Source organism: Somniosus microcephalus, chromosome 21 (genome assembly GCF_052327205.1).
Source record: "Somniosus microcephalus isolate GS21.2 chromosome 21, FLI_Smic_1.0, whole genome shotgun sequence".
NCBI lineage: Eukaryota > Metazoa > Chordata > Chondrichthyes > Squaliformes > Somniosidae > Somniosus > Somniosus microcephalus.
In genome coordinates, this window is record NC_141007.1 from 51,240,756 (window position 1) to 51,256,245 (window position 15,490).

At 45.1% G+C, this 15,490-nt stretch overlaps 1 protein-coding gene across 1 annotated transcript in view; it reads right to left on the reverse strand.

Annotated features, from left to right (window-relative positions):
* Positions 1-15,490, reverse strand: part of kif19 (kinesin family member 19) — a 232,545-nt gene that overhangs the window by 89,659 nt on the left and 127,396 nt on the right. The window contains exon 4 of the mRNA XM_085963605.1: positions 10,461-10,548. Coding sequence (XP_085819731.1) covers positions 10,461-10,548 — 88 coding nt within the window. The remainder of the gene's footprint in view (positions 1-10,460; positions 10,549-15,490) is intronic.

Here is a 15,490-nt window from a genome sequence, read left to right on the forward strand (position 1 = left end):
GCAACTTTGCGCTGTTCAATGGTGGGGCAGACAGCGTGATGCAATTTTCGTGAAACTAACGGGGGAGCGGCGCAACTCGGACAGCAACTCTTGGGTATTTGAGTTTAACCGCGCATCTGCCCCTCGCCTGAAGTTACTGTACCATTTGCGCATAAATAACAACGAGCGCCATTAGCCTTACTGTTATTTTGACAGAAAATTATGGCCCTATGTTATCAACCACAAAGATCTGTTTTAACAGGAAAGTAAGCAAGAATTTAATGTTTTCTATTGATCAAAATTCAACAATTATATACCAGAAAAACTGTTCTTTTTCTCCCTTTCGAAATGCAAATGATTCCGTCTATATATTGCACAATATATTATGAACGTCATTTGTGTTAAGTTTGCAACTTGTAAAATTATTTTGTTCAAACCATATTCTGCAGTTTTAGTAAGTTTTACTTTTTCTATTTTTTTGGAAAATGGCTTCAGGCAAATTGTGCTGATGTGAGTCGAGGTAAAGAGAGAACAGAGGAGAGAACAAAACGTCGAATAGGAAAAAGAAAAACAGTGTTGCAAGAGGACAGCTGGAATCAGCAGCATTTCTCAAGGATCAGACTTGTGTCAGAAAACAGGAAGTTCAGAGGAAAGGGATAACATTCAAAGTGATCTACAAAGACATAGGGGGGAATTTTAACCTTAAAAAAAGGGTGGGTTGGGAGCGTGGGGGTAGTTAAATTGTTAAAAATGGGATTCCCGACCTGAACCTGCCTCCCCGCCCACTTACGGTTTTACCGGAGGCGGGACAGGAAGCAGGACGGGGGGGGGGGTGCAGCCAACCTGCTCCCAGGAGGCGTGATGTCAATTTAAATATTCTAATGAGGCTGGAACCTTCTTTCTTAACCTCTATTTTGTTTTTAACTGCATATGGACGGGTTTTACGCAATTCGTAAAACCCGGTAGTTACAGCAATGTGGGGACTACTGGATCGAGGAGGTAAGTGCCTACCTCCTGGATCCAGGGTCCCTACCTAACCGGTCCCCCGTGATCGGAGACCCCCCCCACGAGGCCTCCGATCACCCCCCCAGGGCCACCAATCAACCCCCCACCCACAGGCCTCCGATGCCTCCATAAGGCCTCCCCCCCCCCTCTGCTCCTCCGGCCTTCCCTGTGCTGCTCCCTGCCCCCCCAATCTTCTGAAGATCCCTTCTCAAGCTCCTCCTGGCCCACGATCTTGGCGAGAGCCCCCCCGCCAGCCCGTGCTTCTGTGGCCACTTCCTGGACCCCCCGCGAACCCTCCCTCCTCTGTGCGGCCTAGTGCCGCAGGCCTACCTGCCTGCAGCCAGCCAGCCTCTCAATCTGGCTGGCTGCGGGTGGGAAACCGAGGCCTCGCATGCAAATCAGGCCCTGCGGGAAACCGCGTTTGCCGACTGCCCCCAACCCTCCCTGCTCCTTAAAATCCAGCCGATAGGAACTGGGTGCCTTCAGTGAGGTATTTTCCTACCTACTCCTCTCAAACTCTCAACAAACTTAACTTGTCCAAGAGCTCCTACTTGCTCCTTTAACTGCCCCTCCCAACCTCGTAGCACCTAGTCACTAAACTACCTCTCCTCAGCCCAATGCTTGCTGACATAGTCAACCACCCACTTTTTTCATGTTTTTAATTCTGCAATTTCAAAACTACTGTCATCACTATTTTCCTTATAAAGCCTGCCCTTGAGCTGTCTTCCGTTTTCAACTGTTGCCCAATATCTAACCTTGCCTTTCTCTCTTAGGTCATCAAATGTGTCTTTGCCAACCTTCTCCACAGCCATCTCATGCAACTCTGCTCAAATCCTTTCACTCTGCTTTTCATTCCATGTACAGTACATCATGTCCTTTCATGGCAAAACCAATTATATCATGTGTGACTGCAACTGTGATATGTTCTACCTCCTCCTTGTCTTCAACGTCTCTGCAGCCTTCAATATAGTCACACACTCTATTCTCCTCCACTGCCTGCCTTCCATGTTCATCTCTGTGGCAGATCCTTTTTCAAGGTACTACCAGTCCCAACTTATCAGCACACTGTTGAGATAGCTGTATCATTAGACCTGCCATCTTTTCAATGCGATGTTAAACCAAGATATGTCCTGCCTGTTCAGGCGAGGTAAAAAAAAACAAGGTCAACATTCGTCCCTCTACCAACACCTTCAAACAAACAGATTAATGGCTATTCATTTCATTTGATGTTTCTGATCCCTTGCTGTACATAATTGATTGCTGTTTGCGCCTATATAACATGGACTGCACTTCAAAAAAAAAGTAGTTCATTGGTTGGGAGGCTCTTTTGAGACATCGTGAGAATGTGAAGTGGCTTCTTTCTATCTAGCAGTGGCAGAAACTTTAGCCATTATGCCTCTGAACTCTCTTCTTAAGCCCGTCCACCTTGCTACATCTCTGCATACCTTCAAAAGCTCACACTATGAGTACACTTTCAGTCACCTCTGTCAGCTCCTCCTAATTTCCTGCTTGGTGTCCAATTCTCTTGTGACGTGCCCATGAAAACACAAGTTGTTATTATTGAGAGTCGCGTGCTCTTCTCTCAGTTCTGCATGCCCAAAGAACTAGTCCTCTTTGTCAAAATTAAATAATGTCCAAACAGTTCAATTTAGAATTAGGAGGATGGTGGAAGTCAGATATGTGGAGGACAAAATACTTCCAGGGACTCACAACACTCTTGTTGATGTAGCATTCAATTAAACCATTGCAAAATTGCCATATTCCAGTCCAAGTTCAGTTCCACTCATCTGTGTGGACCTAATTGTTAGCAACACCCTGCTACATCTCTATGAGAAGATTTTAATGTAATGGGATTCTGGTCTAACATTATTACCACTTCAACGATCTTAATGAAATGCTTTATGCACACTAAGAAACCTAGCACTTTTGTTTGGCCAGATCATAAAACACACCTTCTTCCAGTGTGCTTTTTGGCAGTTTGAAAAGCCACAATATGCAGCCAAAAATCCTGACAAGACCAGCTTTATTGCACAGCACACATGAGATGCAGTATTTAGCAAATCATCAAAGAATTATCTTCTAACTTGGAAATCAGCCAAAACCTAGTAGTGGTTTATTATACACGTCACTGTTGAGTAACCTATAACTGTAAGGCTTTCCTTAGCGGCACCTTATGTTGTTAGTGTGTCAGCTTGTTGCGTCTTTCCTTGGAGTTAGAAGGTCATGGGTTCAAGTTCAATTGTAGAACCTGAAGCTCATGAAACTAGGCTGGTACTCCAGTGAGGGCTGAGGGAAGACCAGTGAGGACTGAGCGAAGACCAGTGAGGACTGAGCGAAGACCAGTGAGGACTGAGCGAAGACCAGTGAGGGCTGAGGGAAGACCAGTGAGGGCTGAGGGAAGACCAGTGAGGACTGAGCGAAGACCAGTGAGGGCTGAGCGAAGACCAGTGAGGGCTGAGCGAAGACCAGTGAGGGCTGAGCGAAGACCAGTGAGGGCTGAGCGAAGACCAGTGAGGACTGAGCGAAGACCAGTGAGGACTGAGCGAAGACCAGTGAGGGCTGAGGGAAGACCAGTGAGGACTGAGCGAAGACCAGTGAGGACTGAGCGAAGACCAGTGAGGACTGAGCGAAGACCAGTGAGGTCTCAGCGAAGACCAGTGAGGGCTGAGGGAAGGCCAGTGAGGACTGAGCGAAGACCAGTGAGGGCTGAGGGAAGACCAGTGAGGGCTGAGGGAAGACCAGTGAGGTCTGAGCGAAGACCAGTGAGGGCTGAGGGAAGACCAGTGAGGGCTGAGGGAAGACCAGTGAGGACTGAGCGAAGACCAGTGAGGTCTGAGCGAAGACCAGTGAGGTCTGAGCGAAGACCAGTGAGGGCTGAGGGAAGACCAGTGAGGGCTGAGGGAAGACCAGTGAGGACTGAGCGAAGACCAGTGAGGACTGAGCGAAGACCAGTGAGGGCTGAGCGAGGACCAGTGAGGGCTGAGCGAAGACCAGTGAGGGCTGAGCGAAGACCAGTGAGGACTGAGCGAAGACCAGTGAGGGCTGAGCGAAGACCAGTGAGGGCTGAGCGAAGACCAGTGAGGGCTGAGCGAAGACCAGTGAGGGCTGAGGGAAGACCAGTGAGGGCTGAGGGAAGACCAGTGAGGACTGAGCGAAGACCAGTGAGGACTGAGGGAAGACCAGTGAGGGCTGAGCGAGGACCAGTGAGGGCTGAGCGAAGACCAGTGAGGGCTGAGCGAAGACCAGTGAGGGCTGAGCGAAGACCAGTGAGGGCTGAGGGAAGACCAGTGAGGGCTGAGGGAAGGCCAGTGAGGGCTGAGCGAAGACCAGTGAGGGCTGAGCGAAGACCAGTGAGAGCTGACGGAAGACCAGTGAGGGCTGAGCGAAGACCAGTGAGGGCTGAGCGAAGACCAGTGAGGACTGAGCAAAGACCAGTGAGGTCTCAGCGAAGACCAGTGAGGGCTGAGTGAAGACCAGTGAGGGCTGAGCGAGGACCAGTGAGGGCTGAGCGAAGACCAGTGAGGGCTGAGGGAAGACCAGTGAGAGCTGAGGGAAGACCAATGAGGACTGAGGGAATACTGTGGTATCAGAGGTACAGTCTTTTTGACTGAGATTTCAAATTGAGGCCCGTGCTTTCCTACGGTTCAGGTGGATTTTAAAGATTGCATTATACTGTTTGAAGGAGTTCTCCTGGCCAACATCTTTCCCTCAACCTACTACACCAAAAACCACTGGTCATTCATCTCATTGATGTTTGTGGTATGTTGCTGTGTGCAAAATGACAGCTGCACTTACCAACTTAACAACAGTGATAGGATGTTATATGAATGTTTTTTTTTTAAATTTAAGTCCACAGACATCCTCTTTACCCCACCTGCCATTTGGAAAACAAAGCCCAACATCCATGTTTAATCAAACTAAGCCAAATTTAAAACTGTGCACAAAAAATGTGCAGTTAGGGCTTATGGGCAGCGATTAGGAAACTACTATGTTTAAACTAACAACCAAATGATGTGCAAGGTGAGGGGGGAACTACAACATGCAACAAAGATTAAACTAAAATCTCTTCATTTTAATCATTTCTCACAGTCCTGAAGATAAGTTAGGTCAGTGTTTCTCAAACTGGGGTCTGCGGACCCCTGGGAGGCCACAGAGACTTCCCAGGGGGTCCGTGACTGGAGGGGGGCTGGAGGTAACTTTAAGCCTGTTCCTCTTTATAAAACCAACACTGATTCAGTTCTGGTGAATTATTCTCAATGGCTGGGCCCACCTCCTCACAGAGGCCCACAGCTCTCACTCACTATGCAACGAGCGCCCCCTGCCGGTTGAGCCGATCCCTCTTCCTAGCACCATCCTCCCGACACGTGATCGGAGCGCTTGCGGGCTCTGAGTTACGTATTTGCATGAACATGTGCCTGAATGTATTCACGCAAATACTTAACTCAGTGGTTCTCAAAATTTTTTAGTTGAAGGACCCCTTTTCAAATGGATTAGTAATCATGGACCCCCCATCTAAATGACAGATCCCACAGTGTAACTGTTACAGAACCTGCCAGTGGGCCAGTATGGCAGCGAATCATGCTTCCAGCAGCATCCCAGCATGTGTGTGAGTGCTCATGCCCTCACTGGGGCAAAAGAGCCCCAGGTGGGCAGAGGAAACGCTTCAAGGACACCCTCAAAGCCTCCTTGAAAAAGTGCAACATCCCCATCGACACCTGGGAGTCCCTGGCCCAAGACCACACAAAGTGGAGGAGAAGCATCCGGGAAGGCGCCGAACACCTCGAGTCTCTTCGCTGGGAGCAAGCGGAAGCCAAGCGCAGGCAGCGCAAGGAGCGCACGTCAATCCAAGCACCCCACCCACCCGCCCCTTCAACCACCGTCTGCCCCACCTGTGACAGAGTCTGTAGCTCCCGCATTGGACTCATCAGTCACCTGCGAACTCATTTTTAATGTGGAAGCAAGTCATCCTCGGTTCCGAGGGACTGCCTAAGAAGAAGACGACTCACCTTGGCCAGTCTGCTGATGGCCTTAAAAATTGTCCAGCACTAAATGGTTAATAGTGTCCATCTGTTGCTGCAACGTACCCAGAATGGGTGCGAGAAGCAGGCACAACCATCTGAGTTAGGCTATCCATGCTATTGTCACTCTCCCCCAGAATCTTCATGACTCAAAACAAAAGCAAAATGTTGTCCAAATTGCAATCCATGTGCGGTATTCCTGTTGCATCTCACACTAAACATCGTTCAGCAGGATGATCCTAACTGCTGCCAATTCTGAACAGAGTTCATGCACAGAAGTATTCGCATTGAACGTCATACAAAATTGCTGTTATGGTGATTCACTTGGACACGCTGCTTCCCAGGAATTGATTTGAAAAAGAAATCACTGCAGCTTGTTTAGTTTCAAGAACCATATTGTGCACACACTCCCTATGCTCAGTCAATTCAATTTTTGGGGCCTTCCCAGGGAAATTACTCAACTTTCTTCAAGTTCTAGGTTCCATAACAGGGTCTGAAATAGGAACAGGAGTAGGACATTCAGCCCCTCGAGTCTGTTCTGCCATTCAATTCAATCATGGCTGATCTGTATCTTAACTGTATCAACCCGCCTTGATTCCCTAACCCTTAATACCTTTACCTAACAAAAATCTATCAATCTCAGTTTTGCATTTTCCATTGACCTCCAGCCTCAACAGCTTTTTGGGGAAGAGAGTTCCAGATTTCCACTACTATTTGTGTGCTTCCTGACATCATCCCTGAATGGCCTAGCTCTAATTATAAGGTTACGTCCCCCACCAGAGGGAATTGTTTCTTTTTTTTAATTCATTTATTGGATCTGGGCATCGCTGGCAAGGCCAACATTTATTGCCCATCCCTAATTGCCCTTGAGAAGGTGGTGGTGAGCCGCCTTCTTGAACCGCTGCAGTCCGTGTGGTGAAGGTACTCCCACAGTGCTGTTAGGGAGGGAGTTCCAGGATTTTGACCCAGCGGCGATGAAGGATCAGCGATATACTTCTAAGTCAGGGTGGTGTGTGACTTGGAGGGGAACTTGGAGGTGGTGGTGTTCCCATGCGCCCTGCTGCCCTTGTCCTTCTAGGTGGAAGAGGTCGCGGGTTTGGGAGGTGCTGTAGAGGAAGCCTTGGCGAGTTGCTGCAGTGCATCTTGTAGATGGTACACACTGCAGCCGTGGTACGCCGGTGGTGGAGTGAGTGAATGTTTACGGTGGTGGGTGGGGTGCCAATCAAGTGGGCTGCTTTGTCCTGGATGGTGTCGAGCCTCTTGAGTGTTGTTGGAGCTGCACTCATCCAGGCAAGTGGAGAGAATTCCATCACACTCCTTACTTGTGCCTTGTAGATGGTGGAAAGGCTTTGGGGAGTCAGGAGGTGAGACACTCACCGCAGAATACCTAGCCTCTGACCTGCTCTTGTTGCCACAGTATTTATGTGGCTGGTCCAATTAAGTTTCTGGTCAATGGTGACCCCCCAGGATGTTGATAGTGGGGGATTTGGCGATGGTAATGCCATTGAATGTCAAGGGGGGGTGGTTAGACTCTCGCTTGTTGGGGATAGTCATTGCCTGGCACTTCTGTGGCGCGAATGTTACCTGTCACTTATCAGCCCAAGCCTGAATGTCGTCCAGGTCTTGTTGCATGCTGGCATGGACTGCTTCATTAACTGAGGAGTTGTGAATGGCGCTGAACACTGTGCAGTCATCAGCAAACATCCCCATTTCTGACCTTATGTTGGAGGGAAGGTCATTGATGAAGCAGCTAAAGATGGTTGGGCCTAGGACACTGCCCTGAGGAACTCCTGCAGCGATGTCCTGGGGCTGTGATGATTGACCTTCAACCACCACAACCATCTTCCTTTGTGCTAGGTATGACTCCAGCCAGTGGAGTGTTTTCTCCCTGATTCCCATTGACCAGCTTTACTAGGGCTCCTTAATGCCAGACTCGGTCAAATGCTGCCTTGATATCAAGGGCAGTCACTCTCACCTCACCTCTGGAATTCAGATCCTTTGTCCATGTTTTGACCAAGGCTGTAATGAGGTCAGGAGCCGAGTGGTCTTTACGGAACCGAAACTGGGTGTTATGTCCGTGTATAATCAGACACAGACTGCGGAGAACGGTACAAACGGTGTTTACTCAACGTGGCTCAGACTGCAACTGAACTGTACAGATTACTACTCAACGTTATATACAGGTGTGGTCACTGCCGGTACTACAGTATACATGAGCTGTAAAAAGTAGTTCTCCCCCTTAAAGGTACATACATTACACTGGGCATCAGCGAGCAGGTTATTGGTGAGTAAGTGCCGCTTGATAGCACTGTCGATGACACCTTCTATCACTTTGCTGATGATTGAGAGTAGACTGATGGGGCGGTAATTGGCAGGGTTGGATTTGTCCTGCTTTTTGTGGACAGGACATACCTGGGCAGTTTTCCACATTGTCGGGTAGATGCCAGTGTTGTAGCTGTACTGGAACAGCTTGGCTCGAGGCGTGGCTAGTTCTGGAGCACAAGTTATCAGCACGATAGCCAGGATGTTGTCAGGGCCCATAGCCTTTGCTGTATCCAGTGCGCTCAGCCATTTCTTGATATCACGTGGAGTGAATTGAATTGGCTGAAGACTGGCTTCTATGATGGTGGGGACCTCGGGAGTAGGCCGATATTCTGGCTGAAGTTGGTTGCAAACGCTTCAGCCTTGTCTTTTGCACTCACATGCTGGGCTCCACCGTCATTGGGGATGGGGATATTCTTGGAGCCTCCTCCTCCCGTTAGTTGTTTAATGGTCCACCACCATTCACGACTGGATGTGGCAGGACTGCAGAGCGTTGATCTGCTCCGTTGATTGTGGAATCGCTTAGCCCTGTCAATAGTTGCTGCTTCTGCTTTTTAGCATGCATGTAGTCCTGTGTTGCAGCTTCCCCAGGTTGGCACCTCCTTTTTATCTACCATACCCAACTCCTTTGATTAATAAACATCTAAGTTACACACCTATACCCCCTGGGGGAATGGGAGGCTCGAATACCATTTTTTGCATGTTTCAGAACTGTTAGCCGATAACTGTTTTGTCAACTGTTCTGTTGTTTGTCGGCACTACCAGTGTAAGCTAATGAGACTGGAGATGGCTGAATGTGCTGCTCGTTATGTGGTAAAGCTGAATAAATATAATTTAAAAAATAATCAACATCAAAAGAAACAACATCAAAGGGTTTACCTCTTAAAAGAGCAATTCAAATCTAAACTGTTTGCTCATCTTTCCCCAATAAGAATAAACCAATCATCACTGTTGACTGTGACACAAAAAATCTGTTACAGTTGAAAATACTCATTCTAAATGATGCATTTAGAAAGCAAGGTTAGTCTATGTGGTATTTTCAAACAGTGACAGTGACAGTGACTAAGAGAAGTTCAGCCATTTTTTGAGTTACCAAACTATGGTGTTGGAATGACACCAAGAGGCTAAAAAATAAAATCAGTTGTTATGTCCTGTTGTGAAATGGTTCCATTTTGCACGCAATCAACACAAGGTGTGAATGAGTTTAATCCCATGAATAAAACCCAGAAATGCCCTCGTACTTATCCAATGCCACTGGATTCTCTGACTGTCAGATAAACAGTGATTTATGGGAAATATGCAATGGCCCGTATTTTCCGATGCCTACGGGTGCGTATGGGCTGTGTCCCCACCCGTAGGGACATCAGAAATGCCGGTTTCAGGCATGCGCTGAAAACCGGCATTTCCGATCTGTCAAGAATTCTCTTGACAGATCAGATGCCTGCCCTGGAGAAGGGCCTCTGCGGGGGTGGGGGGGGGGGAAAGAGCTCCCCTGTGCGCACTTGAGGAACCCTAGCTCTTGCCTCTGCCAATCTGGACCCAAGCTCCCTGGACTTGGGTAAGTGGGACATGCACTCCATGTCAGATGAACAGAGACAGCACCGGTACAGATTTTTCAGTAGCTTGGTTTGGTGAGGCTTAACATGCTGACTGGTTTCTGTGCTTCAGATACATAACTGACCAAAAAAAAGTGGAAGAAAATTTCCTTTAGATTAGTGTCGTCTTTTAGGCATTTATTGTGTTTGTGCAATATACATTTATAAGTGAGAGAAACATTAGGGTGAAAATTTTCAAGTTAACAGTTTAATTTTGTGGTAATATCTACAACTGTCATTCATAATAGCATTCCTTTTTCATCATCTAAATAAGTGAAAGCCTTTACTTCAGAAGATAAGTACGTTGCCATTGAGCAAACTTAATTGAATTACTGGAGCATGCAAGATAACATTAGAGAATAAAAGGAATTGCATCCTTACACGAGTGCTGAATAAATGCAATTTCTCATGAAAATCAAATTCTATTTCAAATCAGGAATAATCAGTTCCAATATTTGATTTTTTTTTTACTATAAACACCAACGATTTAAACAGTGCTACATTCAGTAAATAATGCTTCTGAAAAGAACCCGCTGCTTACCTGTTGGTCCATAGGCAAAAACCGTGGCATTGTACCCTGAAATAATGCCCTCAATCAGACCCTTGGTGGTAGCACGGTACACATCATCCTTGAAAAGACAAAAATATAAGTTAATTAAAAAGCACGCAATTTCGCCCTTCTGTCTTTAACGAATCTACATCATCAGCAACAAATGAAATAGTTTTTAGATACTTCATTACATTCCCTCAAAAAAAACATTGAAATGCTTTTACACTTGTTAGGGGTCGGAGGTGGGTGTACAGGTCCTCTATGCGAGCACATGTCTAACATACAATACTTTACACTTACTAGCTATTTGCCAGAGATAGCCTTTTTCTCATGGGATGATAGATACATTTTTTTGTGACTAGCGAATTCTATTCAACACTTTTGAACATGTCAATAAAATCCAAATGAGAAACTTAGCACATATTTGTTGTTTTTGTGTGTGCTGGGGGGCTATAGGAATATTATTTAGAATGTAAGCTTGCTGTTTTCATTAAAGCTGCGTTGACCCAAAACAGAAAAAAATGTATAGAAACATAGAAGATAGGAGCAGGAGTAGGCCATTCGGCCCCTCGAGCCTGCTCCGCCATTCAATGAGATCATGGCTGATCATCCAAATTCAGTACCCTGTCCCTGCTTTCTCCCCATATCCCTTGATCCCTTTAGCCTTAAGAAATATATCTAACTCCTTCTTGAATATATTTAATGAAATAGAAACATAGATCGTCAATTAAAAATAAACTTCAGATGATTGAAGGTAGAAATGTTCACGTGTTCTTTGCTTTTCACGGCTCGCACTTTGGAATACAGTTTTTGGGATAGAAATTTTCCAGGAAGATTTTTGGATGATAATTCAAACAAAGCTTGACAAATACAAAGGGGATATCAGTGTTCAAAGGGTTAAAAAAAATCTCTTCAAAATGAGTAGCATTTCCTGTAATATGGTCTGGGAGAAAAACCCAGTGCATACCACATCCCTGGGTTCTATAAACTATGATATATGATTGGAGCTAAAAATATTTGCTTACTGATTGAGCTTGCATGAACCATTTATTCGCACTCTGCTCAAGCACACAACTGGATGGCTTCAATTTCCTAGGGAACCCAGAGGAGTTACGAATTAAGGATCAGAGGTCAGCTGAAATGTGCGACTTACAGCTTTACTATTCAGTTGAGCCGTTACAAATGTTTGTTGGCAGCAAACAATATACGCGAACAGCGGTTCAACGTTGAATTACCTCTTCTGTGCTCAACAGTCTTGCATCGTCAAGAACATTTTCACAATTTAAATATTGTTCTATTCTGCACAATGGTTCAACATTTCTTAAAGAGCTCGGAACCAAACATTTTACGCTGCAGTCTCTTTTCGTGATGGTTTGTTTGCAGGATAAAAAAAGTGTTGGGAAAATGCAGTGGTTTGGCAGTTTCCATTCTGTGGCAGCATGAAGTTTCCTTGGGGGAGGTAAACAGCATGCATTAGACACAACAGTGAATTCCCCTCATTGTTTCCAGACCTAAGCAATGAACATAACTGTGTATTTTTATTTGCAGGGATGATATGGCGCAGTCTCTGAAAATTTCCATTCAAAAGCTAATTTCAAAAGGTGTGTGTGCAGTGAAGGGACTAGCGGCTTGAAGTAGAGGCCAGTGATATTCATGAACAAAATGGGTATTAAAGGCTGGGCAGCAAAAATGAAATCATCTACCAGTTAAATTGTCACTTTTGATTTATTCACCTCTAAATGTAACTGAAAGAAAGAAATATAGAGCAAAACAACTTTACTAGAGTTTAGAAGAATGAGAGGGGATCTCATTGAAACGTATAAAATTCTGACAGGGCTAGACAGACTGGATGCAGGGAGGATGTTTCCCCTGGCTAGGGGTTCTAGAAAGAGGGGTCACAGTCTCAGGATATGGGGTAGGACATTTAGGACTGAGATGAGGAGAAATTTCTTCACTCAGAGGGTGGTGAACCTGTGGAATTCTCTACCACAGAAGGCTGTGGAGGCCAAATCACTGAATATATTTAAGAAGGAGATAGATAGATTTCTAGACACAAAAGGCATCAAGGGGTATGGGGAGAGAGTGGGAATATGGTATTGAGATAAAGGATCAGCCATGATCATATTGAATGGCGGAGCAAGCTCGAAGGACCGAATGGCCTACTCCTGCTCCTATTTTTCTATGTTTCTATGTTTCTAAAGAAAAGATAGATGTCAACCTTGGGGAGTCTAATCTCCCAGCATTTATTGATAAAAATCACGTTTTGCTGTAAGTATTCAGCAAACAGTACTTTTTCCATCAGGATCAATAGATTAACCATTCACTTTCTCCTAGTCATGGCTGTAGGTAAAAGTTGAAATCAATGCTAAGCCAGGCTCCGAATCTGATTACACCCCATTGATCGGAGGTTGTAATCCGAGCTGCAGTGGAATGAATGTGAAACACAATCATCATCATGCTTTCCATAACCGGTCACTTTTCTCCAGCCAGTAGCAAGCCAATAGACATTCAATAATACAGCATTACATGTGCAATGTACCTGCTGAGTACAAACATACCCACCAAGGGCTTGACTTGTAGCACCAACTACCACCATTAAAATGTTAAAAATCACTCACTTGCTAAAACGATGATGAATGTTTTCAGACTTTCTTCCCTATTTAATTCTGTTTAAATATTTCTGTTTAAGCAGCGAACACTGATGGTATTAACATATATTGAGGGGTTAATCAGCCAAACAAAAAACCATTTACTACAGGCGGAAATTACTGTTGGCAATATTAGCAAACGGATGGTTAATGGTTTGCATGGCATTCCTTTGCTATTTCTAAAAGTCACTTATTTTGAAGCATCCTCCTGCTAATATCACCAACAATAATAATCTCTATGATTCCCCATCAGTGCAATACAATTTTTTTAAAAAAGCAGCTCATTAATTCACCGGTTGCAGAAAGCCTCCCAGGGGCTGTCGCAGCGATCTTTGCACCAGCCCCCAAAATGTGTCAACCTCCGAGCAGAGACCAGAGAGCCCGCCTCCCCTATGCAAGTGACCCTGGTGTTGGAAATATGGGTTAGGCCAGCGGGGTACCTCTGGGGCAGACAGCAGTCCCCTTTCCCCAGAGGCGTGTCTCAATTAATGGGGGGGCACGGAAAGCCTCGACCTTCATCTTAAAGTAGCACGTTTAATTTGTTGACAGTAGAGTAATACAGTAAACTCTTCCTTATCCGGCACAGATGGGGCCAGGGTGGTGCCGGTTGATGAAAAATTCTGGATAACAGAGGTATACCCACCAAGGTAATTTTTAACACAAACAAAAATACAAACCACTGACTAACTCGGCCACCGTGGGAGACTCGGACTCGGCAAAACGAGTGCTGGATGGATTCGGCAAGATTATCGGTTATCTATTTTGCCGGTTATTAAAGAATTCCGGATGATTAAGTGTCGTTTAAACAAGAGTTTACTGTAGTTGTATTCTTTTTAAAGTATTATAATAACAGCCTAAAATTGTACAGTACTGATATTGCTTTAACTGAGCTGGGATGATATGCTGTGTTAGGTGATTATAATGTCATCTCTTTGCAACAATTCTACTTCAAGGTTTTGGAAAACGAAAAATTATACTGTTTTCACAAAAAAAGCTTTTCCCCAAATGTTTGTTTCCAGGAAAAGACATGCCAACGTCACGGTTACATTTTTGGATCTTTCCCACTCTTAGTCATCGAGTTATACAGCACAGAAAGAGGCCCTTCGGCCCATCGTGTCCACGCCGGCCATCAAGCCCTGTGTATTCTAATCCCATTTTCCAGCACTTGGTCCGTAGCCTTGTATGCTATGGCGTTTCAAGTGCTCATCTAAATGCTTCTTGAATGTTGTGAGGGTTCCTGCCTCTACCACCCTTTCAGGCAGTGAGTTCCAGATTCCAACCACCCTCTGGGTGAAAAAGTTTTTCCTCAAATCCCCTCTAAACCTCCTGCCCTTCTTGACACTTGTATCTCAGATTGCACTCAGAGGTGAGTTCCTCAGTCATTCAGTGTTTTCATTGCCCTTACTATCGAGGTAAAACATTCGGGAATGTACCCAGGGCAATGAACAGGAAACCCTGGTCTCTCAAATGTTTAAGCTATTGGATTTATTTTTACAGCTCTACAGAATCTATCTCCAGTCCTCAATAAACAATGAAATATCACATTAGTTTTAAACTAATAGGCAAATTTATTACATAAACAATGAACAAGTGAATATGCCAAGATAAAATATATATCTGGAAATGTTATCTGTCTCCTTTAAAGGCAAACAATAAACTGCTGCAAATCTATATGCTGATCGGCTTCTCTATAAATAACAGATATGGAAAGCTTCTCTTATTCTTTTCTCCTTATGAGTTATGGAAAGTAACAAAAAACGACTTGCCTTTCTATGAAGATTCTGCTTTGATCAATTTAATTCCACTCTGAGGACAGTTTCATTTCGCTCCTTTTGTATCTGTTGCGAAGGCTTGTTAGAAATTCCCAACTGCCAGCCTCATTAAACCTATCATGGTCTGTATATATGTAAAAATTTGTGTCTTAGATTCTAATTGAAGCCTGATACCAGAGGGACAATAATGTACAAACGTCAAAACATATGTAACTACAGGTATATAGGCTGATGCTGCGCCAATGTCTTCCTGAACTCTCATGCTGTGCCTGATTTAAAGGGACAGCTACCAAACCAAAACAAGACATATTTGTCACAGCAACGATATGCTGCTACCTTGCATCTTCCGTTGGACATTTCTCTCTATGTGATGTTATAGCTTCCTTTACTTTGTTCCACCTTTTGGTCTTTCTTGAAATCACTGGCCTTTTTGGGATGCATTCTTTAAAAGTTTTGTAAATGTTTGCACTCCATTCTCATCACACGTTCTTCTCCATATACCACATTAACCAGTGTCATGCTGTGCAGCACATCCTCATCCATCCAGCGCATACTCAATTTAGTTTCGGCAGGAACCGACTCTCAAAAGTCAATGGCCTGG